The 25889-nt window shown below is 53.4% G+C and overlaps 1 protein-coding gene, 1 long non-coding RNA gene and 1 other non-coding gene across 3 annotated transcripts; 1 reads left to right on the top strand and 2 right to left on the bottom strand.

The window, feature by feature from the left end:
• Positions 1-56: 56 nt before the first annotated feature.
• On the bottom strand, positions 57-4391 carry LOC102966049. Its single transcript, XR_006220279.1, has 3 exons — positions 2961-4391; positions 1213-1363; positions 57-586 (listed from the first exon to the last, which is right to left on the bottom strand). It is a non-coding gene; the product is annotated as an uncharacterized LOC102966049 (long non-coding RNA).
• Positions 3538-3687, bottom strand: LOC122240589. Its single transcript, XR_006220377.1, has one exon. It is a non-coding gene; the product is annotated as a U12 minor spliceosomal RNA (small nuclear RNA).
• Positions 4026-25889, top strand: POLDIP3 (DNA polymerase delta interacting protein 3). The gene is made up of 9 exons (XM_007079475.3): positions 4026-4131; positions 12029-12419; positions 13349-13435; positions 14573-14668; positions 16406-16585; positions 17153-17230; positions 20001-20130; positions 22506-22572; positions 23531-25889. Exons 1-9 carry the CDS (start codon positions 4073-4075, stop codon positions 23706-23708), a joined length of 1266 nt encoding a protein of 421 aa, XP_007079537.1. The 5' UTR covers positions 4026-4072; the 3' UTR covers positions 23709-25889.

Raw genomic sequence — 25889 nt, 5'->3', positions numbered from 1 at the left:
ACTTGTGTCATTGTGGGGATGGTGGGGGGGGGAGGAGACAAGAAGGGGCTCGGCACTTACTTCAAACGTGTGTTTGTGTTTGTTGTGTGAAGTCTGGACAGTACGGAAAAATATACACGGGAGAAAAGACACCGGACATCCAGAGGCAAACGCCGACTGCCCTGGTGAAGCCACGTGGCCCACCTGAGGCCGCCGCTGTTGCCCGTGTCACACGGTCTCCATAAGCCCACATGGATCATGATTCATTATGCAACAGATCCCCTGGGGTTGGACAGCCGGATTGTTTCCCACCTGTGGATTTTGAAAATGACAGCGGCTCTCTTCACCCTCCTGTCAGATGACTTGTTTTGTTTTTTGAGGATAGATTCCTGGAGACAGAAAGCTGGGCCAGGGCGTGGGGACACTGGGGTCCAGCCTTTCAATGCCCCCGCTTTTGCCCAGCCTTAGTCATGTCATCTCAGCCATGCGAGAAGCCCTCTCTAGCCCTGTGCTGTACAACTCCGTGTGTCTGCACTGTTTTCCTTTTTGCTTTCCCGCTGGTCGGCCCTGAGAGGCAGGGTTCATTTGAGGCTCGGCGACGAATGGCCTCAGGTTGGAGGGGAGTCCTGAGTAAGGCAGGTATTGCTCCCCCCGTGGAGGGCTCCAAGGGGGTCCACTAGCCCTCTCGTGCCTTTGTGTCCCGTTCAAGTGCTGGGGACTCGGCCGCGGCTGCCCCAACACACCCTCCCCGACTGCTGGGGCACTGGTGAGAAAGTCCTAAGCCAAGTACCAGATGGTGTCATGAGTGAAACGGTAAATGCCAAGACAAAGTAGGCCACAAGGCAATGTGGGAATGAGGGCTGGTTTCTCTGAAGAGACAACGAAGCTGGCTCTGCAGGGATAGGTGTTCAAGGTGGCAGGAACGGGGAGTGCAGAGGCGTTGGGTTTGGAGCAAGCTTGTGGGATTAACGTCAAGAAACAGATGGAAGAAAGCAGGTGGCTGAGGGGACAGCGGAAATGAAGCTGGAAAGGAGGCAAACTAGCTGTGCTCTAGAGGGTGTGACCAGCAAGTGCAAAGGCCCTGGGGCAGAGGTCTGCCGGACGGCTTCAGGAACATTGTGAATGTCAGTGTGGCTGGAGGGGGGTGGGGGGTGGGGGTGGGGAAGTGCACTGGAAGAAACGCCTGAAGCCAAGCCACAGGCCCGGGAGCCCCTTTTTCCTCTCTTCTCTTACCTCTGTTCTGGCCCTGGCCTGCATCCTGGAGCAGGGCTGGGCTCCTTGGGGCAGCAAAGGGCTTGGCCTGGGAATCCCTTCCACACCCCTACCATGTGCTGGGGATTCTGCAGAGCACTGGACTCGCGTTAGGTCTCCTCAATCCTGGTCCCTTTTGGAGGATGAGAAAACAGTCCTGAGGGTCAGAATGTACACCTGCCTGAGCTCACAAAGGGCTGTTCCCAGGAGCTGAGAAGGGCATGGGTTGGACCTGGTCTCTACCCTCTCACCCGGTCTCAGTTTCCCCACCCATAAAATGGGTGAGTGATCATGAGTCTCTACCCTCTCTTGACTCCCACCCTTTCAGAGTAACATTTACAGGGGCGCCTGGAGGGCTCAGTCGGTTAAGCGTCCGACTTCAGCTCAGGTCATGATCTCACGGTTCATGGGTTCGAGCCCCACGTTGGGCTCTGTGCTGACAGCTCGGAGCCTGGAGCCTGCTTCAGATTCTGTGCCTCGCTCTCTCTGCCCTTCCTCCACTCATGCTCTGTCTCTGTGTCTCTCTCAAAAATAAGGAAACATTAAAAAACAAATTAAAGTGACATTTATAACAGACCCTTTTAGCCTCCTGAAGTGAATTCGCAGGTAGTATCACCGGCCTACACACAGAATTTTAAAAAATCAACACAAATCTCCAGCTATATTGTAAAAGAGCAAGAAAGAAAAGGAACTTACAAAATGATGCACATTTCAGTGTGTGAATGCTGGCCCATGTCCCCCAGAAGGAGGGTGGGCAGGGGTGTGCCCAGGCGCGGAGTCCCTGGACTGTCACAGCCCCTAAATGCAACCTGACTCCCCCCAGTCCCCGCTGACAGGGGCCCGGATTTCGCAGGCGGGGCAGCGTTCTTGGTGGGTTTCCAAACAAAGCAGGACCCAATTCCTCTGGCTATGGCGCGGCTGCATTCCCGGCAACCCCGTGCCTGTTCACACTGGGCAAAAAGTCCTGCGTGCTCTTCTTAAGCGAAATGGAGCGGAGCCCGGGCTGGGAGAACCGTAACAGGCCTCACCCCTCCTGGAATGCCGCAGGCGTGGGGAGGGCCCACGCCTCAGGACTGCCCCACCCCAGCCCCCAACCGCCACGTGACAGGATTCCCGGATCCGTGTCCCGCCGACCAGCCGACACCACCCTACGGAGCTCCGAAATGCCTCCCGGGGAGGGCCACCCGCTGACAGCTGACCTCAATTCTTTACCTTACTGGACTGGCTTAAAAAATAACCCCTCGGTCACTGTTTTACATCGCCCCGAAGGCGTGTCGGGGCCTTAACTCCCGCGGTCCCCTGGCCCCTCCCTCGTTCCTCTGCACCCGCCCAGCAGGCGAGCCTGGGACCCTCCCTTCCTCTACCTGGTCCCCCTCCCCGCCATTCCCGGAAGGAGGAAGGAAGGGAGAGGCTAGAGGTCCCGCTCTAGAGCTAAGAAAGGGACGGCCAGCCAGCACCCCACCGCGGCTGCGCGGATGGGACTTGGATTCCCTTCCTCGGTCTGGTGCCCAGCCCTCCAGCTTTATCAGCCCTTGCCCGCAGAGCTTCGGATGCCAGTCTGAATGGTGGCGTGTTCGGTCGACAGTACAGTAACTCCGCTGGCATCACCGGGCTGAGAAATTAGTAACTCAGCACGGGACGTGCTCTTGGCTGTTCTAAAGACGTTGCGTGTATTATTATTATTATTTTCTTTTTCTACCGGTCACGCAACAAACATATTGGACACTTACCTCGTGCCGGGCTCAGCGCTGGGTCCTGGGGCGGCCTCTTCTATAGCAAAGGCAATTCCACGAGTCCAAGATTCTCAGTCTATCATGCAACCCTCGCACCGACCGGCTATTTGCCCCATTTTATAGACCAAGCAAACCGCAGCATAACGAGGAGAAGCGATTTGCTGGTGAAAAAGCCATACCGCCACGAAGCGCGGCTCGAGGGGACCCAAGGGGTCCCTCCAGCTGTCACCCCGTGAGCTGCAACGCGAGCGCCTACTGTGCGCAGCCGGAAGCCGCAGGCGTCTTTCGCTCTAACCCACGACTTATTCTAGGATTACCAGGGGCAAGAAACTGGCTACGGTCGCCAAGCGGAAGGCAGTCCATGAATCACTATAATCGAAAAACCGGGCCAACTTAGCAAGACAAAAACAAAAAAACAAGAAACCGGGAATAATAAAAGCCAAGGGCGGGGCTGACAAGCACAAAAAGACCCTTCTGCAGCCAAAGCTCTTACTTCGCAAGAAACCACCTACTCTAAAAACTGACTTTTAACCAGGAGACACTCGTCTGTCTTTTTCAGTGATTAGAAGGGGGACGGGCAGATCGCGACTCCCAGGCATCCCGCAAAGTAGGCGGGTCACCTTAGGGGCAACCTTTACCCGCTCAAAAATTCGTCTCACATTAGCAGTGAGGATTCGGGCGTCACCCCGAATCGTTATTTTCCTTACTCATAAGTTTAAGGCATAAGGAGGAGCGCCTGTTACTCCCAGGGTAATAAATTCCATTCTCATTTGCCCTACGGTGAGTATCAGAGTCGAGCATTGAACTAAGAGCCCGATTCCTTCGCAGTGTGTCTCACTCGCTAGTTAAGTTTTTATGTCGCTTTCCATTTTATTTCTTCGTCTGAGGAGAACAGGGGACCGTAGGCCCCCCGACCGCCGTATGCAGATAAGCAGCTGGCGTCGCAAAGCCTCACGGGGAGCACCGCCCCTTCCGGTTTTTGCCCTGGTGGAGTTGTCGCGAGAGTTCGTCGGCCGAACGCCGGAAGCAGCTAGTTGCTCCTGAGCGGCCGAAGGGGCGGGCTCGAGGGCTGGAGTGTAAGCGGCTCGCGGCTCGCTCGGCGGTGCAAGATGGCGGACATCTCCCTGGACGAGCTCATCCGGAAGCGCGGAGCTGCGACGAAGGGGCGGTGAGCAGCCTTTTCTCCCTTCGGTGCTCAGGGCCCGCGGCCTAGCGGGGCTCGGGGCGGGGGAGGGAGCGGCCCGGGAGCGACGCGGAGCGCCGTCTGCGCCCGCCCCCTGCCGCAGCCGCGCTCCTCATTGGCTAGGCCCCGCCGCCGCCGCGGGCCCGGCCGCCCGACCGTCCACTGGCTGGAGGCGCCGTCGCCCTGGCGGGCCAGGGAAGCCGCTGGCCGCGGCGGGGCCGGGGCGCCCGGTTCGTGGGAGCGGCCCCGGGGGTTGGGGTGGGGGGGTGGGGGTCGCGCTGGGGCAGGTCGCGCGGGGGGAGGGGCCGTCCCCGACGGAAGGGTCCGGGGGGGGGTCTCCGCGCACGGCCCCCTCCCAATGGGAAGACCGGCACGTGGGCCCCGCCGTCCACGATCTCTGCTCCGCCTTAGAGTTTGGACGACTGAAGTGTAGCGGGGAAGTGAGTTGCTCGGACTCCTCCGATCTGTTACCGCCACCGCCGAGGCCGAGACTCAAACCCAGAGCTTCACGTCCAAATCTTGCGTGCGCTGCCCGGCCCCGCTGCCTCTAACACTCGCCTCCGAGGTGCGGCGTTTCAAGTTCTGCAAGCGCTTTCAAGTATCTCTTGTCCCATTTGCTCTTTTCGCAACCGTACCGGCCAGGTACTGATATTTTCCCCATTTTGCAGATGAAGAGCTTGAGGCCGGGAGAGGTTAGAGAGACTTGCCCGAGGCCACGAAGAGCTGAGAATCGGGGCTGAGTGCCCTTTAGCAGCTGGCTGAGTTGACCTCAGGCCTGGGCAGAAAAACAGGTGGAACTGGCTGGAGGTTAGAGCGGCTCGGTGCCTGTAACTCCCAGTTGTCAGAGTAGACTGTTCTGGATCTGAGTGAGGAGACGATTTGCAGTGATGTGCCCCAAACTTCCTCTGGACCCTTAAGTGTTGTTAGTCCTTTCCAGCCTTTATGGGCTCCAGTTCAGCTGTATGAAGAAGTAAGTGGGAACGTGGCCAACAGTTCTCCAGCACAAATTCAGGTGTCTTCCTAAACTGGCTGTAGATATTGTTTTCTCCCATGTCATTCACCCAACAGATGTTTATTAATATCCCCCTGGTGCCTGTGGCTAGAAAATAGATCCTTGCTGTTGCTAACTGAAAGGGAGATCCCACCCCCCAGCCCCCCACCCCCACCCCCACCCACACATCCACTACACCTGCTGCCTCCTCTGCAGAACTCAGCAGCCAGCACTCCACCTGGCTCCTCCTTTGCAACAGGCGCACAGGAAGTATTAATTTGCGCAGCTGTTCTCTCCTAGGTCTTCCCCTCCAATAACTGGTGTGGAATTGGTGCTGGGTCCTCTGGCCACTTGGGAATCCATCTGGGTTTCATAGATTTGCTGGACAGTTGCTGAATGAACCAGCTTCCCAGGACACGCATATGCCATCAGCTCCCCCACGGCCCTGACTGCGGGCGGTCTGTACTGTCTGTTGGGTCTGTACTTTTTTTTTTTTTTTTTTTTAGCGTGGAGGTGCGCAGAGTCTCATGTTGGGCATTGGGTGGGGGATCCGTGGGATGAACACCTGTCTGCGAGCAGGCAGGCCCGGTGCCTTTCTGGGCCCGTTGTTGGGTTCTTTGCCTCCCTGGCGAGATGACTTCTGAGCTGGGCAGCTCCCTCGTTTGTAAGACTGGTTCCTGGCAGGTTGCTGAGAAGATTAGATAGAATCCAAAAATGTATATTTTAAAGTTTGTACCAGGTAGTGAGTGTTCAGCAAATGTTGGCAATTATCGTGGATCTTTCCTTAAAGGAGTAGATGCCCAAACCCCCCCCCCCATGCGGGGTGGGGGGTGGGTGGGTCGGTAGGTAACCCTGGAGTCAAACTGTGAAGTTTGAGTTCCCTTCTCTCACTGTCCACATGAGCTTGTGCAAGTTACTTAACCATTCCTTACCTCTCTTATTTATAAAATGTGGATAATAATTCTTTTCTTGGGTGACTGTCAGGACTAAGTGAATTAATCTGTGTACAGTACTTTCAGAGTATTTGATGGTTCTAAGTGTTTGATACATGTTAGTTATGGTCATCATTATGGAAGGCTTTTAAGTAAAGAAGCAACATCCAATTTTGTGTCACGATACGTGAGATAGTATTACTTTGCTATCATGTGAAGATTGGAGGGGGGACCGTGCAGACAGAGACTAGTATGCGTGCTGTGTTTGGATTAAACCTGGTGGAAACTTCATTTTTATTTTACTTGCAAAGCCAACAGAAACTACAGCCAGGGTGTCCCTGTCAAGAACTGAAAGGTCTGAGCTTATTTCAGTGAACAAATGTCATTTCCTACAGTAACTGTATTCTGTCCTACCTGCTTGCTGGAAGAACTGTCCCCTTCCTGGGACTGTGGAATGATGGTGCATGGAGGTCCCAGGAAGAACCTTGTGCTTGATGGTTTATGTAGAACCTGCGACTGTCCCCGAAAACTTTCTTCTTCTTAGTGGAAATAGCAAAAGAACCGGTGGAGATGTAAATCACCTCTTTCCCCACAGGTCATGGAATGTATTCATTCTTTAGAGCAGTCTTTCTGTTTTGTGTTCATCACACCTTGTGAGCCAAGAAAGGGGTCATGCTTGTTACTACCTGCCCCCCCCCCCCCCCATTAATCAAAAGATTTCCATGATTAATGTGAAAATAGAGAAAGGGAGAGAATGATACTTCACTCAGCCATGGCGGGGCGCTGTCCTTCCCCCTGCACAGAACTCCCTGGGGACTTCAGTCGCTCAAGGCCCACGGATGAGTCTCCCCGGGAGGGCACTGGGCACCAGCTGCGGTGCGGGCCCGTTCTCGTCGTTTTTTTCCTTAAGATCTGAGCATACTGCTGGTCACGTTAGCAAAGTCGCCCGCTCTGAGTTTAGCTCTCAGATGACAGCTGTCCGTCCACTGCCGCCTCCTGGTTAGGGAAGGTTCCTCTAAGGTGGCAGGCAGCCTTAGTGGGAAGGTTTGAGCAGCTCTGGGCCAGATGCCCTGTCTGGGGAGTCCTGGGAGCCACGGGGAAGGAGGTTGGTCTCCTTTTCAGGCCAGGGCTCTCTGTTCCTGGTACTTGGGGTTTGTTTCCTTGTTGAAATAAGATAAAGGAATTGTAGACCTGAAGCAAAGAGGAGGAAAGTTAGTCGTTCTGTAACTTGGAGGGGAAGAATTGTGATTTAAAACAAAACATCTGCACGAGAGTCTCTTGGAGGTTAAGGGGATGGTATCTTGTTTCTTTGTGTCCGTGAAGCCCCTAATTCAGAACTGACTCTCGTGTAACAGAACTAAAGTGTGTTTCCTCCACATAAAGATGACCTCGACACACATGAACCCTGACCCAGAGATGCCCGTGGATTAAAATCCACTTTATGATAACAACCCAGGGCCCCACTAATGGGCCCGGATCCTTGGACTAGACATCTGTCCAGAGCCGGCTCGGGTCAGGGTGTGGGGGAGAGCACCCGGGCTCCAGTGGGGTCCGGGGCAGGCGCTGAGATTCCGGGGTGGGGGCATTGGCTCTCACCCGCAGCGCTCTCCCCAGGACCCCGTGGAGTACTAGTGGGGCTCCGGAGCCAGGGCAGAGCCGGGTGGGGCAGTTCAGAGTCCAGAGACTTGCTCAGAACCTCCCCCGCCCCTTCCCAACGAGTGCTGAGGCCAGAACGTGTTTCGGGGACCTCGGGGCGAGTCTGCAGTGAGGCTGCAGGCGGAAGCCGGGCCAGACCAGAGGCTCCGCTGAGGGGCTGGGCTTTGTTAGGGAGCCCTCGGGCGGTTCTTGGAACCGGAGGGTAACACACCGCGGGCTCTGTGTTTTGGAGACCCGGACCTAGCGGGAGTGTTTATTTGAAAAATTCCTGATGACTAATGCCTGCCTTGTACCCAGCGCTGCTGCCCGCCGGGATGAATGGTTGTCCTTTCATGCAGGAGGAGGGGCGGCGATTATAAAAAGCCTGCACACTGAAGCCCCTAAAGCTGCTGGGAAAGGAGCTGAAAGGACTGGGGGTTGAGTGCGGGGGACTGCGGGGAAGCGGCTCACTCGCGCTCCCACATCCACAACTACATGCCCTCCCTCCCCGATGGACCTTTTGTGCTGTTCACGGGGATAGAAAGACCGGCCCGAGGCATCTCGGTGGCCTTTCCTGCCAGACAGGCAGCGTGGCGCGTGGGGCCAGAGTGGGCACGCCGCGCCACGCTCGATGTGTGTGCGCTCACCCCCTGGTCACTAGGGAGTGTGCTGTGGTCCTGGACGGGTCTGGGGGCCTAAGGTCTTCCGTAGCCTGGGACAGCACTCCCCCTTCTTCAACCCCTCAGTCTCTGGTCTTTATCCTTGACCCATGCTTCATTTATTGGTGCTTTAAGTAGATGCAGTGAAGACCAGCCTTCACCAGGACATCCTCTGTGAAATGTGGATAATAACCTAATCCTCACAGTTGTGAGCGTGAAAGGAGAATATACGGGGGTGGGGCAGCTGTAGGGTCCCTGACACCACTTGGCGGGAGCTCACAACTGGAAAGCTCTTTGAGCCTTTTTTTATTCCCCTGGTGCAGGGCTGACCCAGGTGAGGAGATGGCAGGGTTTACAGAGGCTCTTAGTGCCGCAGGAGGTGCGGGCTTGGGAACAGGTCCTTGTGATTCAGCGCCGGCGACTTGGGCTTGACCTTCCCCAAGGAGGGAAGCTTCCGGGCCAGCCGGGAGGCGGTAAGGGAGAGGCGAGGAGGGAGTGCTCAGGAGGGCAGGAACCGGGGAACCCACCGGAGCTGCTGCGAGAGCAAAGAGGCTGCAGGCTACGGTGGGCTGTCTGTGTGACCTTTGACACCCTCTGCTCTTCCCAAACACCCGGGCCGCGTCTAAGTCTTCTCGCTGCCCCACAGGTGTGTCTGGCGGCTCGTGGCGTCCCCACAGGCGTGAGCCTTCCTCTCCTAGAGCGGGAGTGCTCCTCACCATGCTCTCTGTGGTGACTTGATTCCCCAGCCCAAAGCCTGTGGCTTCAGAGAGGTCCCCTGTGTGATAAGCAGACAGTTTTATCTGGAGTGCTTTCCACTGACGCTGGTTTCTCCTGGATCTGGGCAGTAAAGCTTGATCAAAATCCTTTTCCCCATTTTATGAGTAGGCCTGCAGTCGTAGCTCCTGGTCTGCACGGACAGCCTGTTGCTTTTCTTTGATGGGTGTAGGGAGATGTAGGGAGCTGAAGGCATTAAAAAACAAACAAACAAAAACAGTGGGGTCACCTCACCAGCTAGTTGGGCCTGCGGGTGGGGCTTTATTAGGAAGCGTGTGTTGTTCCCTCCATAGACACCAGGGGCCCCTCCAGTAGCTGTGGGTTTCGGTGCCGCCGGAAAGCCCCGCTCCACTATTGCCGAGGCCTCGCTGACCCTGAAACTGAGGGCAGGCCACTCCAGGGGGGTGGGGGGTGCTGTCTGTTCCTCTCTCCCTCATCGTGCTTCCTGGCCTCCCTAAACACCCCAGCCCTTTGGCTTTGCCTTTTTTTTTTTTTTTTTTTTTTAAGCCCCTGCCTCTACAGGAGAAAATGGGACAGGGACGGACAAGCAGCCCCACCCCCACCTTAAACCTAATCGGATCAGTTCTGTAAATGATCCTTTTCCTCTCTCTTCCACCCAGTTCCTGTATAGACCCACTGGAAAGTATTTAAATCCTAAAATAATTTGCTGTTTTTCAAAGAAAATTGGTCCGCGCATCACGGTCTCGGGCAGCGTTCTGGCATGCTGGGGGCAGCAGGTGTGTTTCCTCCAGTCTAAGGATAACCGGACGAAAGTCCAGGCTTGCCTTGGCTGGTTCTTTGGGTACGCTCCTGCTGTGAGCACGGGAGCTGCGGGACAGTCCCCAGGCGGCTGCGGAGGCCCGCGGGAGTACTAGGAGGCCTCCTGGGAGGCCTGGACACAGATGTGGGAGGCCGTACGGGAACTTGTTTGTTCAGCAGAATTTTGCCTCCTGACACCAGGTCCGAGATTCTGAACACTGCCGTCTAATCCAGGACCACCTATGGAGTCAAAAGTGCAGATGCCCAGGCCTTCACCCAGATTTTGGATTTAGGAGCTGTGAGGACGGAGTCTAGACAGCTGTGTTTTGAAGCGGCTCCACCAGAGTTTCTAACTTAGCTCAGCCAGGTTTCAGCACCGCTTGTAAAGCACCGGGCCCTGAAACAGAATGAGCCCCGATCTCCCCTCCCAGTCCAGTGGGGAAGAGCAAACAAGCAGATGGAGTTGGAGGCACAGAGGAGGGCTGTCCCGGAACAAGCAGAGAAGGAGGGTTTCCCTCAGAGGAGATGTTGCCTTGGGAGCCAGAGTCCCAGGCAGGGCACCCGCCGCGAGGGTGGGGGCAGCGGTGGTGGCGGCAGCGGCTGGAGTAGACCGGCCTCGTGGTGTGGTGGGCGGGGGGGTGGGGGGGGGTGAGGGAGAAGCTTGCGGACCCCAGGAAGGACTTCCAGGATTGTACTTGGAAGAGCCTTCTCTTTACTCACGAGCCACTGAAGGGCCAACAGAGGAACCCCGCAAGCAAATGAGGCCTGTGTAATGGAGTTTGGTTCATTTCCGATTTTAACGGTTTCTGGATTTGACGTTCTTGTTGTTGCAGAGTGTGATAAACACGTACTTGGTTTTATCCCTGGTTCCTGGCCCACAGGTCCTAAAACCCTGAGTTATAAGGGTGGTAGGAGCATCTTTTGTTCTAATGAGGTAGCTTTTGCTGGGTCCCTGGCTAGCTTCAGAACGGGGACTGGTCACCAGGAAGACCTAGGCATGGTTCATTGGAACTTGCAGTCCTCCCCGCCCTCCTCCCTCCAGGGAGACGGAGGCTGTCCTCAATGGCCAGCCATTCAACCTTGCTTACATAATGGAACCTCTATAAAAACCCCTGTACAGTGGAATTTGGGGAGCTTCTGGGTTGGTGAACACGTGTATGTGCTGGGAGGGTGGTGCACCCCAAGAGGGCATGGGAACTCCACACCCCTTCCATTTGGCTGTTTCTGAGTTGTATCCTTTATTAACAAACTAATGGTAGCGCGTAAACTGTTTTTGCTGCATTCTGTGAGCCACTCTAGCAACTTACCAAACTTGAGCAGGCGTGGGTCCCCTCAGTTTTAGTCTGTCAGAAGGATGGGAAGCCCAGGACTTGGGAGTGGCATCTGAAGTGAGGGCCGTCTTGCGGGACTGAGCCCGTAACCTGTGGGGTCTGCGCAGACTCTGGGTATGTTGTGTCAGAGTTGAATCATAGGACACCCGGTGACGTCTAGAAAGTTTGAGAAGGGTTGATGTCAGGAGAACACCCACACTTTTGGTGTCAGAAGTGTTGTGAGTGGAAACAATTCAGACAAAGTGGCTGTTTTTCTTTTCTACCTGTTAGCGGGTGGCTCCTGCTCCCAGCCCAGTGGGGATCTTGTGCTGGCCCTGGAGACCTGGACCACCGAAGGCAGGCTGGTGTCTTTTGTTTATCATCGAATCTCTCCAAGCCGGTTTGACCCACCCCACAGGGTGCTGAGAGGGCTGACTGAGAGCAAGCCTGTGAAGAACTTTGGAAACAGAAGTTGTTCTTCCCCTGTGTGGGGTTACACTATTTGGGGGATATGCCTTTTTTTGGCACCAGCATCATTTGGAGGTTATTGTTCCTAATGACGTCTCAGAACACCTGGTCTAGGGAGGAAACCAGTGTGTTACCTAGTGATCGAAACCGCCAGGCCCCTCTTCCGAATTTTATTTGCAATGCAAAGTTAAAAGTCATGAACCAGAAAAGAAGTTTCAACATAAGCCTGTTTGCTCAGCGAGCAGACTTCTGGTTTCTCCAGAAACTCCCTCTCTTCCCAGTATTACGATGGCTCTACTTCCACGGGCCGCTCTCGACACCCAGATCCACTTAATGTGCAATCTGTACTTGCAGTCTCAATGCCAGACCAGGAATTGGAGGTGTTCGATCTCGTGTTGGGACCCAGCAGAGCCTTCTCAGCCAGCCAGCACGCACAGCCACCTTCCAGCAGAGGTTTGATGCCCGGCAGAAGATCGGCCTCTCGGACGCCCGGCTCAAGCTGGGAGTCAAGGATGCCCGGGAAAAGCTTCTGCAGAAAGATGCTCGGTTCCGGATCAAAGGGAAAGTGCAGGATGCCAGAGAGATGCTGAACTCCCGCAAGCAGCAGAGCGCGGTGCCCCAGAAGCCCCGCCAGGTGGCCGATGCCCGGGAGAAGATCAGCTTGAAGCGGAACTCCCCAGCCGCCTTCATGAGCCCCCCCATTGGGACAGTGACCCCTGCCTTGAAGCTCACCAAAACCATCCAGGTAGGCGTGGCTCTCCTGGGAAGGCGGGAACAACTGTAGATTCGGGCAGGCGGTGGGGGCCAGGAGCGTTTGGCCAAAATGACAGCTCTCCCGAGTGTTTGGATAGTAACCCTGTGAGGGAGGCGGGGTTTTCAGCGAGTTTCGCGGAGAGGAAAGGGGGCTGCGGCAGAAGTAAGTGACGTCCTCAAGAGAGCTAGCGATGGAGGGAAGAGCAGGGAGAGGACGGACGCCGTGGAGCACGTGCTGTGTGGCAGGCACTACCACCTATGACCTTATTTCTCCTGCAACTCTGGGATCATTACCCCAGTTGTTTGTTTTGTTTTGTTTTGTTTTTAATTTATTTTTGAAAGAGAGAGGGCGTGAGCTGGGGAGGGGCAGAGAGAAAGGGAGACACAGAATGCAAAGTGGGCTCCAGGCACTGAGCTGTCGGCACAGAGCCCGCCCCGGGGCTTGAACTCACAAGCCGTGAGATCATGACCCGGGCTGAAGTCAGACGCTCAACCGACTGAGCCACCCAGGCGCCCCATTACCCCAGTTTTATAAGAGAAGACTCGAGGTCTCAATTGTGAATTATGGTGCCCAGGGCTAGCGCAACCGGTGAATGGGAGGACCGGGTAGGAGCCTGGTCACACCCGACTCCTTGTCCCGTGCCCTGGCCGCTAGCGCAGCTGCCCAGGGGGGCGAAAACAGTATCCTTCAACCTTCGCAGCAACCTTGGTGACAGGAGTAGCGGCTGCGGATGTATCGAGCCCGGCTCGTCGAGCAGGGTGACGAGGCTTCTGTCACTCCTGCTTTGGACATGAGGCACTCTAGGGCTTTTTACCACAGACCCAAACTGAGCGCTACCATACTTCAAGTTCAGTGATTCCTGACGCACGGAGGGCACGTGTGGACCCCAGGGGATGAATTCTGGTCTCTGGGTTTTCTAGGTTCCACAGCAGAAGGCCATGGCACCCCTTCACACCCATCCTGCTGGAATGAGGATCAATGTTGTCAATAACCACCCGGCCAAGCAGGTGAGAGAGAGAGTGTGTGTGCACGCGTGGGTGTATGTGCACACGTGTGTGTTTTGATGGACTCTTCTGAGTGGATGAACTGAGGCCTGGCCAAGGTTCCCAGTGTGAAGAATTGGAGAAATTACATTTAGCTTCTTGCAGTTTATGACTTTTAAAAAGAAACTTCTTATGGGGGAGGGGGTGAGTATTTAAGGGGCAGAGAGGCAGATTGAAAGTCTTCTCTTTTTTATTATAAAAGTCGTATGTGCGGGGGGCATCCGGGTGGCTCAGTTGGTGAAGCGTCTGACTTCAACTCGGGTCATGGTCTCACGGTTCGTGGGTTTGGGCCCCGCGTTGGCCTGCTTCGGATTCTGTGTCTGTCTGTCTGTCTGTCTCTCTCTGCCCCTCCCCAGCTTGTACTCTGTCTCTTTATCTCTCTCAAAAATAAACATTAAAAATAGTAGTATGTGCTTAGTTCAGAACACTGCAAAATAGAGAAAGATTAAAAAGGAAAAAAAAAGTCCCTCTTGGTCCTGCTTTCCAAAGCCAGCTGCTGTTGAAATTCTGCCCTGGTTCCTTTTGTTTTGAGTGTCATTATTGTTTAGTTAATGCATAGCTGTACTTGTGCTTATATTATTACTCGATTTTCTGTCATTCTGTTTGCACTCATAACTCAAGCAGTTCTCTGATTCACATTTTACTGTGAACGTTTTTAATAACTGCATAGTCCTTTGAGTTGATGTTCCAGTTTACTTAAGCCATTTTCCTGTCATTTTCACTGTTAGAAATCCTCCTGTGAACATTGTTGTGGCTAGAGCTCTTTCTCGGGGTTGGATTTATTTCTGTAGGCCAGACTGCCTGGGATGGACTTTCTAAGCCAAGATTGTAAACAAACATCGTAAGTGTTTCTAGGTGTTGCCCACTTGTGGAGAGGAAACTCTAATGTACCTGGAGGTCGCAGCACTTTTGTGGGGGTCCTTGTGGGTGAGGAGCCAGCCTATCAGGATTTGAACCCTGGCCTCCCGGGCCAGTCTCCCCAAGCACCCCCACACACACCCGCTTTTCCATCCATCATTCAGCTCCATGTCTTGCTGTCCTTGTTCCAAAGGTCTCTTGAGAGTCTGCAGGCCACGTTAGCTGTTCTTTCTTTCTTTTCAGAATGTATATGACCTGGAGGACGATGATGACGCTGTAGCCCCCATTCCCAGTAAACAGATGAAATTTGCAGCCTCAAGCAGCTTTCTCCACCACGTGGTAAGGCATTTTATGTTTTTCCTGCGCTCGCCATGCATAGCAGATCGGGTGGGTGGGAGACGTGGGCGAGTGTATGGCCTTTCAGTTCCGAAATCTTTCTTCCTTCGGGTCCTAAGGTTTTCAGAACTGGAACTAATCCAGTGGCTGGTTTCATAAATGCTGAGACCAGAGTGGCCGGTGATCGTGTTCAAGGGCCCGCAGCTAGTGAAGTGTGGGGCTACACCCTCCAGCTGCTGCTGGAGGCACTTCGGGGGAAGTGTGAGATCACACGGGAGGGAATCCCGTTTTCTTTCCTTTGTGGCAGAATGTTCTGTGTGTTCTCCTTCCCTCCAATTCCATTTTTGAAACTGGACTCCCTCAGTCGGTGTGAGCGAGAATAAACGACCTTGCCTGTGCTCTCCACCACGTGCAGCCCGCTTGCAGGGCAAGACTGGGTGCTGGTCACATGCCACGCAGAGAAGCAGAGAGAGCAGTATCTGGAATGGCAGGGAGGCCGGCGTCAGCGGGTATAGCCAGTTACGGGGAGGGCGGCCAGGGGCCACCCGAGCCGAGGGCCTTTGTTTGGCCTGCAGAGACCCAAAGACTCCGTATTGTCACTGCGTTGAATGTGCGGACCAGTTTCCTGGTTGCCACTGAAGTTCTTAAAGTGATACGTGAAGCTGAAGGTTGCCGATTTGTTACAGGCACTGGGCCTTTGCGCTGGTTGCGTTGCTGAGGTCTGCTGCCGGGGGGGTGTCGGCTGGCTCGGTTCGTGGCTCACCCTGATTGAGAAAATGCAGGGTTTGTGTGAACCAATTTAAGACTCCCCTTCCCGCCCACCCGGTGAGGTGGGTACTACTGTCGTTCCTGTTTTACAGATGAGGAATCAGGCACAGAGAGGTTAAATACGCTCAGTATCACCCAGCTTATAAATAGGGGATCTGAGATTCCAGCTCAAGCAGTCTGGCTCCCAGGCCCTGCGTGTAACCCCTACGCTCACTGCACTGGCTCTCAAGACTCAGCAGCTTGAGAAATGTGGAGTCGAGCGTGAGGAGTGGACACGTCATTTGATTCAGAGAAGCTGGTGAATCAGCCCTGCCGCTTCTGCCTCCGACCTCTTTTTCCTCAGACGCGCTAACACCCGGGAGTTGAGTGGCTTATATATCCAAGGGACCACATCCCCAGTCAGGGGCAGCAGGGGAGGGAGGGAACTGCGTCTGCTGGTCTGCACCTGCCAGCTCTGGCAGCCTGTCCCTGACGGTCTGGGAGCTGATCGGGCCAGGGGTCTGCATGGTGCCTCTGTGTGGTCGAAACGGGGACCAAAAAGCTGGGAGTCTGGGCCTTCTTAAGAGTGGGTTCCTGTGCCTCGCCAGCGCAGAACTGATCATCAGCCCATTGTGTGAGAAGCAGGTCTGGGAATGAACTTGACCCCAAACTTTCGGCCTTCTGCTTAGCCCCGAATCATAGGGTTTTCGTAAAGTCTGCGTGGTATGGGTCGGCCTGTGGCTTCAGATCAGGCCTGCATGGAAGTTGCTCACCAAGGACTTCTGCACTAGAGAGTGGCTTCTGTGAGCACAAACTGTGTTTCTCCCCTCCCGCCCATTCCTTGGGGGAAGTCCCTCGCAACCTTTTTTGGCTCCAGACCTCTAAGGGACTTGCGGAGCCGGGAGGGCTCGGGGGTGGCGGTCGTGAGCCCCTTAGGGCTTTTCTCTCCCCTTCTTCTCTAGCCCCTCAGATTCCTGTCTGCCTCTTGTCTAGGCCGGGCTGAGCAGTTCCAAGTTCTCCGTGTCCAAGGCCCTCCCTCTCACCAAAGTGGTTCAGAATGATGCGTACACAGCTCCTGCCCTCCCCTCCTCTGTTCGAACAAAAGCCTTGACCAACATGTCTCGGACGCTAGTGAACAAGGAGGAGCCTCCCAAAGAGCTGCCGCCTGCTGAGGTGAGGTGAAGGTGAAGGTGAAGGAGAGAAAGCGAGCATACCAGTGGAGAGTCAGCCCGCGCTGGGTGGGCAGTGTGTTGTGCGTGCCGTGTCGCGTCCTCACGGCACCTCCGTGAGGTAGGCGGACGCGGCCACCTCCATTTCACAAGCGAGCAAACCGAGACCCGGTGGCCCCTGCCCTTCGGTCGCTTGCAGGCGAGTGGGGAGGACAGAGGTGCAGACAGGGCAGTTTTGTGTGGCGGTAGAACGGAGGTCTGTCCAGAGGAGAGCTGCCGGGAGCACTGAGGAAAGAGCATTGGTCCCCTGGGCAAGCGGGGAAGGCTTCGAGGAGAAGGTCCACCTGAGCCGGGTGGGTCTTGAAACATGAGTGGCATTCCGTGGAGAGGCTCAGAGGCCTGAAAGTGTCTGGCATATCTGGGAGGTGATGAGAGGTTCCGGCCCTTAGCGTGGGGTGGTGGGGCCTCTAGGGGGGTTTCCTCTGGGCCTTCCTGGCCGCTGGCCCAGAGCACGTGCTGCTGTTGAGCGCATAGCTGTTGTGTGACTTCTGGTAACTGTCTTGTCTGGCAGCCTGTCCTCAGCCCCTTGGAAGGCACCAAGATGACAGTGAACAATCTGCATCCTCGAGTCACTGAGGAGGACATCGTGGTGAGTACTGTATCCTGCCAGAATCTTACATCTCAAGCCGCTTCTGTGTCAGGGGCCCCCAAGACCACCGCCAGGTTTGCTGGTTCTTTAGGAGGGCTCACGGGACTCCGTGTGGAGTCACGTCAGGCCCAGGGTTTATTACAGGATCCAAAGCAAAATCAGCAAAGGGAAAGGCTCGTGGGGCAAAGGCCGGGGGTCCAGGTACAAATTTCTGGATTCTTCTCCTCGTGGAGTCAGGGTGCACTCTATTTCCCAGCAGCGAGTCGTGTCGCATGAAACCAGGGAAGCTCATTACAGATTCATTGCCAGGGTTTTTATCAGGAACTAGTTACGTAGGCACCCTCTGCCAGTGCATACCAGCATTCCAAGACGCCCCAGAGGAAAGCAGGTGTTCAGCATAAACCACATCGTTTGCACAGTTTAGGCTCAGTGAACCACTCTTATCGATCAGGGTGGTGGGAGTCCCAAATTCCAAGTTCCCAGACATCAGCCATGGCGCAGCCTTGGAAGCCGGTCTTTGAGAAGATAGCCGTCGGACCGGCTGTGTCAACTCTGTTCTTCACAGCTTCTAAATCAGGGCCAGGGCACCGTGCTGGATGGGTCTCGAATGAGATCCTCTTGTTCCGTGGCATAAAGTCCGGTGGTTCCTGTCTTCCTGTGAGCCTTTGGAACTTCTGCCTCCTGCAGGGGTTTTCACGATGATTCCAAAGTAAAAGGAATGGGATGGATTGGTGTTGCTTGGTGGTTGGCTTTTCTAGATTGCCCTGGTCATTCCTGTCCCACCCTTAGTTCATGGACAGAACCTAAACCTGGGAAGCAGGCGGCCAGGTCCAGCCGGCACTGCTTGTCTGCCTCGTTTTCGTTTGGGCACCAAAAAACCCCACCATCGGTTTAAAAGTCCAGGTCCCCTTTTAGCTGTGAACTGTCAGATCACGGAATGAACGCACCAAATTCAGTCACAGCCCATAGTGGCCGCCTCGCTTGACAGTGGTTTCGGTTGTGAAACGTGACTGCTGTGTGATGGCTTTGAGAAGGAAGCAGGCTCCCCAGTGAACGGTACGCACGGTGGAGGTTGTAGCCTACTTTGTCTAATACTTCACGAGTTAATAAGGGATTAAAACATTTTTTTTCCTGATTATAAAAGGAGTAATAGCTACCATATCGAGCACTTGTTTTTGTTTTTCTTAAATTTATTTGAGAGCGAAAGATAGGCACGCACACACGGGGGAAGGCCGGTGGGGGTGGGGGGGAGGGGTGGGAATCCAGAGCAGGCTCCGCATTGTCAGCACAGAGCCTGACACGGGGCTCCATCCCAGGCCCATGAGATCGTGACCTGAGCTTGAAATCAAGAGCCAGACGCCTAACCGACAGAGCCACCCAGGCACCCCTATTGAGCACTTACTAGGTGGCAGGTACTTTGTATGCAGGGTCGTGGAAACTGACTGCCTGTGGTCACCACCACGCAGAGTAACCGCTGGTAGTAGCCACCCTCCCATCTTTACCAACACAGGTAATGTGTGGAGAACAGCAGTGATGAAGTTGGGATCACACTTAGCATTCAGTTCCACCTTTTGGTTTTGGAATTTAACATTTTCCACTTTATCATTAAAAACAAATCATTCCAGGGATGCCTGGGTGGCTCGGTCGGTTAAGCATCCGACTTCGGCTCAGGTCATGATCTCACGGTCCGTGGGTTCGAGCCCCGCGTCGGGCTCTGGGCTGACGGCTCGGAGCCTGGAGCCTGCTTCGGATTCTGTGTCTCCCTCTCTCTGTGCCCCTCCCCCACTCGCGCTCTGTCTCCCTCTGTCTCAAAAATAAATAAACATTTTTTTTTTTAACGTTTTATTTATTTTTGAGACAGAGAGAGACAGAGCATGAACAGGGGAGGGTCAGCGAGAGGGAGACACAGAATCTGAAACAGGCTCCGGGCTCTGAGCCGTCAGCACAGAGCCCAACGCGGGGCTCGAACTCACGGACCGTGAGATCATGACCTGAGCCGAAGTCGGCCGCCCAACTGACTGAGCCACCCAGGTGCCCCTAAATAAACATTTTTAAAAAATTTTTAAATAAAATAAACCAAATAATTCTGTGACTTTTTGTCCTCATAACAACCTTGTGAAAGGAGTTACTAGTGAAGAAACGGCATGGGTGGGAGTCGGCCTCTGTGGGCCATTTCCATGTTCCCTCTCTGGCCTCACCTCCTGCTCTGCAAGACACGATGAGGCGTCAGAGCACATGGTGCTGGCAGTGACACGTGTACAAAGCACTGCCCTGAAAAATGACTTCATTTGGGCTTTCACCAGCCCTGGGAAGTAGGTGAGACCTTCCTTCCCGCCACCCCCCCCCTCGCCCCCCAGAAGAGAAAACTCATTGTCAGAGAAGTAACTTGCACATTCCCAGGTGACATAGCATCCACTACCTGTGATGAGCCTACATGTTCCTTTTCGTGACAGAGCTCTCAGAGAAATTCTCTGTTGAGACAGTGGATGCCGAAGCAGGACTTTGGGATGCCCTGCTGGGGGCGGAGGGACTCCAAGGCTTATAAACCCAGACCCATTTCTTGCTGCCAGCTCAGCTTGTCCCCTCGTCTGGTCCCACAGTGAGAGGCACCTAAAATGGCACCTCCCTGAAATCCTGGGCATTGGGCATATTCAACTGGAGTGTAGCCACCAGTCTACCCAGAGCCCCCTGGAGTGTGTGAATGGCAGGCAGGCAGTATAATGGCCCCAAATTCTCCTATGATGATGCTAACCCCTCTTGTTCTTTGCAGGAGCTTTTCTGTGTGTGTGGAGCCCTCAAAAGGGCTCGGCTGGTCCATCCTGGGGTAGCAGAGGTGGTCTTCGTGAAGAAGGATGATGCCATTACGGCATATAAGAAGTATAACAACAGGTGTTTGGATGGTGAGTCCGGGAGAAAGCAGCCACCTTACCGTCCTGCTGCTCGTTGCTGTCAAGCAGCAGGCCATCAGAGCAGGCCTTCCTCTGAGATGGGGGGCGGGGAGGGGCTCCTGGTTCGTTCATCCCTCTGGGATTTCCTCTGCACCAAGAACATAGGGACGTGCAGTACCCTGGGCTGCCTGTTTTACAGGTTTTCATCCAGCTCTAGTACATAACTCTAGCAAGCAGAGAAATACCATTTCTCCATGGATAGTTCTCTTAAGAGGTCTCGCCGGGGAAGCCAGGAGTCCTAGCCGCTTCCTTCCAGATGTTGGTCTGATTACTGCTAGGAAACAGGTTCCTAAAAGGCCTGAAGCCTTGTCTAACTGTTAGCACCTGGGTGAGCTCTGCTTCTAGGGAGTAAGCTACTGATTTTACTGAGTTCAGGGTCACATTGTTTATCTCGGGTTAGCCTGTAGAGAGAAACTCTGTCTGCCATGCCACTTTTCTCCACTGTTCTGTTCTTTCTGTGTTTATTGAATAATTTGTGTATTTATTGCGTACGTACATCGATGCAGAGACTAATAGACAGCTGGTGGGGTTTTGACTTGCGTTTCCCTGATGGTGAATGATGTTGAGTGTCTTTTCATGTGCATATTCACCATTTGTATATCTTAGAGAAATGTGTATTCAGGCTATTTGCATACTTGTTGAGTTTAAAAGAATTTTTTTTTTAATGTTTGTTTCTTTATTTTGAGAGGGTGGGGATAGAGGGGTAGAGAGAGAGAGATAATCTCAAGCAGGATCTGCGCTGTCAACACGGAGCCCAGTGCAGAGCTTGATCTCGTGAGCCGTGAGATCACGACCTGAGCTGAAATCAGGAGTCAGATACTTAACCAACTGCGCCACCCAGGCACCCCTAAAAGAATTCTTCGTATATTCTTAATATGTCTCTTATCAGATAAGTGATTTGCCAATAGTTTCTCCCATTCTGTAGGTTGTCTTTTCACTCTTGTATTCAATGTATGCATTTACAGGTGTATGTTTTCCTCTAAGCAGTGCCTTAGCTACTACATCCCATATATTTTCGTATATTGTCTTTATTTTCATTCACCTTTGAGTATTTTCTGAATTCCCTTGTGATTTCTTCTTTGACCTGTTGGTTATTTAGAACTGTTTTGTTTAATTTTCATGTATTTGTGAATTAGCCAAATTTCCTTCTGTTCCATAAGTGTTCAAGGAGAATATGTGTTTTGCTGCTGGTAGATGTCTCTTAGGTCTAGGTGACTTATAATCTTCTGTTTCCTTTTTGGTCTTCTGCCTGGTGGTTGTATCTATTAATGAAAGTGAAGTATTGAAATCCTCAGCTATATTGTTCACTTATTTAAATTCTGCTGGTTTTGCTTTGTGTATTTGAAGCTCTGTTAGTTGCATTTATGTTTATAATGGTTTTCTTCCTGGTGAATTGACCTTTTATCATTACAAAATGCCTATTTGTCTCTAGATAACATTTTTTGTTCTAAAGTCTGTTTTGTCTTATATTAGAATAGCCACTTCAGCTTCCTAGGGTTGCTATTTGGGTAATATGTTTATTTCCATCCTTTTACTTTCAACCTTTCTGTATCTTTGAATCTAAGGTCTGTCTCCTACAGATAGCGTATTGTTGAATTTTTTTTTTTTTTTAAATCCGGTCTGACCGTCCCTGCCTTTTGATTGGATTAATTCATTCACATTTAATGTGGCTTTTTTTTTTTTTTTTTTTTTTACATTATATGACTATTTTCTAGTGTGGTATTTTAGTTCCTTTAAAATTTTTTTCACCATATTTTTTGAGTCACTATCTTACTGCTCAAGGGTTTATAGTGTTTGTGGTAACTTATCAGAGTCTATTTCAGATAAATACCGAATTCTAGTGAGATATAAAAATGTTGCTCCTACTTGGCTGTATTCCTTCTTCCCCCTTTTTTGTGCTGTTACTGCAGTGCTAGTCACATAGCGTGCAAAGTAGCAGCGTGGTACTTGTCACAGTTAATCCTTCATAGACGAAGTAGAAGTGTGTATATTCACTTTTGAATTCTTTTTTCACTTAGTTTCGTCACGTAAACATTTTCCTTTACTGCTTCACAAAGAAGTTTAGACTTTGTCACAGAGTTCAGTGTCTCCCTTCCTTTCGGTTCTCATCTTCTGCTAGAAGCAAGGAATGTTGGCCACTTTGCATTTTGGTGCTGTCATTGCTGAGGTTTCATAGCCCTCAGCCTGGGATCCCCAAAGCCTGGCCGCTCCATCCCCGGTCACGGAGCCAGAGCTGCCAGTGGTGGGTGCAGAGGTCACAGCCCTTGGCCTTTTGTCCTAGGCCGAAATCTCATGGCAGAGCTTTCTCTTTTTTTGCTCTTTTTCAGGACAACCAATGAAGTGCAACCTTCACATGAATGGGAACGTTATCACCTCAGACCAGCCCATTCTGCTGTAAGTTCCAAAGGCGGTGGTGCTGGGGACAGAGTGGAGCTTATCTCCTTGTTTACTCTGTGATTGTCTCTTCTCCTCGGGGGTAACTTGCCTGCAGAACCGCTTTCCTCTGTTCTGTTTCCTCCGCTCTGATGGCAGGTGGTCAGTCGGAGTGCTGAATTTTGTACAAAGTGAGACGTCTTGTCATTTCTGCAGGGGTTGACCCCACGAGCTAGCGTTAAGACCTTGTCCTCAGCTCTATAATTTAGAAATACCTGAGAAGGAAGTGGAGAGCAGGCCACTTGTGTCCTTTGTACAGCTGTGTGCACCACCCAAGTGATTGGAAAACTCCCGCCTCCTTGTCATTGACCCTGATGGAGACAGTACCCGGTGCCAGCCCTGTTTTTTTTTTTACACCTGCACATACATGTCTGGCCCAGGACTGAGGATTTTTCAGAGCCTGAGATGCATAAAATGTAGCCTGGCAGGACGTCTTTTATAGATGAGGAGACAAAAACCTCAGGAGGATATTAGACTTGCCAAGGTCGGTGGGGCAGGCAGACGGACGTTGAAATGTAGAAGGACCAGGATTTGGACCTTAGATATTGAATTGTGTGATTTGGACAAGTTTTTAAAGCTGTATTCCAGGAATAAGTTGTATTCTGAAAAATGAGGGTTTTAATGACCTAATAAGTTTGGGAACCGTTGTGCTAAACGGAGTGAATTCAGTTTCCGTACTTCAAGACTTCTCCAAATCCATACTAAGCTGACGTGTGTGGCCACCCCTCAAGGACATACGGAGTGTTTCCTAAACCTAAAACCCCTGATCACAACAGGCTACAGAATGTAATGCGATCAAGGGGTGCGGAGAGCGTTACGTTCAGCGCCCAGCTTTCGTAACCTGCTTGGTAAATGGTGGGTTCCCTCCCCATCCGAGGGAGAACTGACAAGGATTTTGACTCTTCTCTGCTCTCCACAGACGGCTGAGTGACAGCCCCTCAGTGAAAAAGGAGAGTGAGTTGCCTCGCAGGGTGAATTCTACTGCCTCCTCCAACCCTCCTGCCGAAGTGGACCCTGACACCATCCTGAAAGCGCTCTTCAAGTCCTCAGGGGCTTCTGTGACTACACAGCCCACAGAATTCAAAATCAAACTCTGAGCAGGGGAGTGAGGCAGCCAGAAGCAGGGGCAGAGGAGGGTGGCTCTGTTTCCTAAAGCGAAGCTTGTGACCAATGGGCCGTCGGACTGGAGGCCCCTGAGCGTGGGAAGGGTCGCCAGGGGTAGAGAGCTTCCTCGCTGGACGGAACCCACCTTTCTGTGTTGTGTTCTATCCCGTGCTCCTCTGTGCATTAATGTTTCCTGTAGTCTGTCTCTTCTCCCTCCACCTCATCACCAGGGTAGGCTTGCGTGGCTCGGAGCGTCTCTACCCCTAATTTGAGCCCCTAATTTGAACTGATTCCTTGTCTGAAAATGATACCCTAAATTCTCTGGGTGGCTTTCGTGTGGCCCCATGGAGTGCAGGGAAGGGCCTCTTTGAAGGACACTTTTTTTCTCCAGGAGGTGAGGAGTTGCCTCCCCTTTCTTGTTTTTAAACTTCCAAGCAGAGTGAGGAAGGGCGCCCCTGCCGTCCTAGTGAAGCCAGGTCCGCTCCGGAGCTGGGCCGCTCACCTGCCTGGTCACTGCAGGCGGCCTGGGTGCTCTCACCGCGACTGGCTCTAGACCCGTGTGGTCGGGAGGGGCCACGCGGCAAGGGCGGCGGGGGGTGCTGCTGCGCCACTAGGAAGAGCCTTCCCGGCCCTTGGCTTCGAGGGCCTGTGCCGTCTCAGGTGACTTGGTAACTTCTCGAGTTCACGGTTCCCATTCTTTGGGTTATGCCTGGTGCCCCGCCCCAGCTCTCAGCCTTCTCGGTATCGTTGCGGGCAGGGGCTGGCCGCCTTCCCAGTGCTCACCCGGCACGGCACTCTTCATACCTGGGGTGCAAGGCTTAGGTGCAAACGCCAGCTCTCCGCTAGTTGGGTTTGTCTTGTTTTTTTATATAAAGGTCTGGCTATTATTGTTCTGTGACACTGAGGGTCTGGGGGGTTATTTGAATGGGAGTAATGTCTTGCTCCTGGCTTTTTCTGGCTTCAGATGCCTACAGGACAGTGGGGATGCTGAGAGAGGCACAGATCCAGCCACCACCGAGGGGCACTGTTCCCATTGTTGGGAGTGACCCATCCATTCGTGACCAGAGGGGTCTTTTCCTGCCTTGGCAGTGAAGGGCACAGGAGTGGTGGGTGGCCTTGGTGGCGGGGGGTGGGGGGTGTTGAGAGAGCAGAGCAGCCCTTCCAGGCAAGCTGGTAGGTTGTTCCCTCAGCGTGGTTCCAGGCAGTTGGGGCAAAACTGTAGCCCCCAGGGGCAGCCCCCGAATACCAGGACAGCATGGCTCCAGGGGCATTCTCCGTCTCCGCTGCTGCTTTGTTGGGACTTCGAGGGAATCCAGGCTGGCAGAGCTGGAGCGAGCTGGGCAGCAGGGCTCTGGAGCGCTACAGAATCCGTAGCGAGTGTTGTGAAAGGCATAAGTCTGGGAAGTAAAGGGGACCTGAGACACTAAAGAGTCTTTCATGGCCTGCTTGGGGCCAGCCCAGTGAAGAAGAATCTGGAAACTCATGTTTTTGGAGTTCTGTCGGTAAGCGGGAAGGACTCAGGCTGTGAACGCTGTGCAGCCCTCCAGCTCTGAGGTTTCTTGGGCCTTAGGAGTCCAAGGAATGTACCTGACGGTGCCCCAGCTTCCAGTTCTCTAAAGGATGCTGCGTTTGTTCCTTTCTTCCCTTCTCCCCACTTTGAACGGGTGCAAACTTAGTTCTCCTCAGCAGCTGGAAGACATTCCTCCTACACTTTCCCCTTCTTGATCCATGAGAGCACCCACAAGGCAGTAGGACCTGGTTTTTCAGGTACTGGGGACAGTCGGATCACTCCTTGGACTCTGCTTCAAGTAGGGATGGTAAATCGCCCGCCTGCATATGGCTTCACCCCCACCCCCACCCCCCCCCCCGGGCCAGGTACTCCGGTGATCACAGAGTTCACGGAGCCCGGCTGCAGCCTCTTGGCCATCTGGGCCCTGTCCTCCGGACGGCCGTGTGGTCCTTTGCAGGGTGGAGCCTGTTGGCCTCCCGTGCTTCGTAGGGTGTCGTCATGGGAAATGGAAGAGAAGGTGATGGGCCAATCCTTGTGTCCCTCCACCTCCCACCCCTCCACATTCCTCACGTGTATCTTGTTGAGAAGGAGAGGAAGAGACATTAAGGGATAGAGGAGACTATATGTTACTTACCCATTTCTGAATAAATATTTGTTATTCCTA

Source organism: Panthera tigris, chromosome B4 (genome assembly GCF_018350195.1).
Source record: "Panthera tigris isolate Pti1 chromosome B4, P.tigris_Pti1_mat1.1, whole genome shotgun sequence".
NCBI classification, from domain to species: Eukaryota; Metazoa; Chordata; class Mammalia; order Carnivora; family Felidae; genus Panthera; species Panthera tigris.
This window is presented reverse-complemented; position numbering and strand designations above follow the sequence as displayed.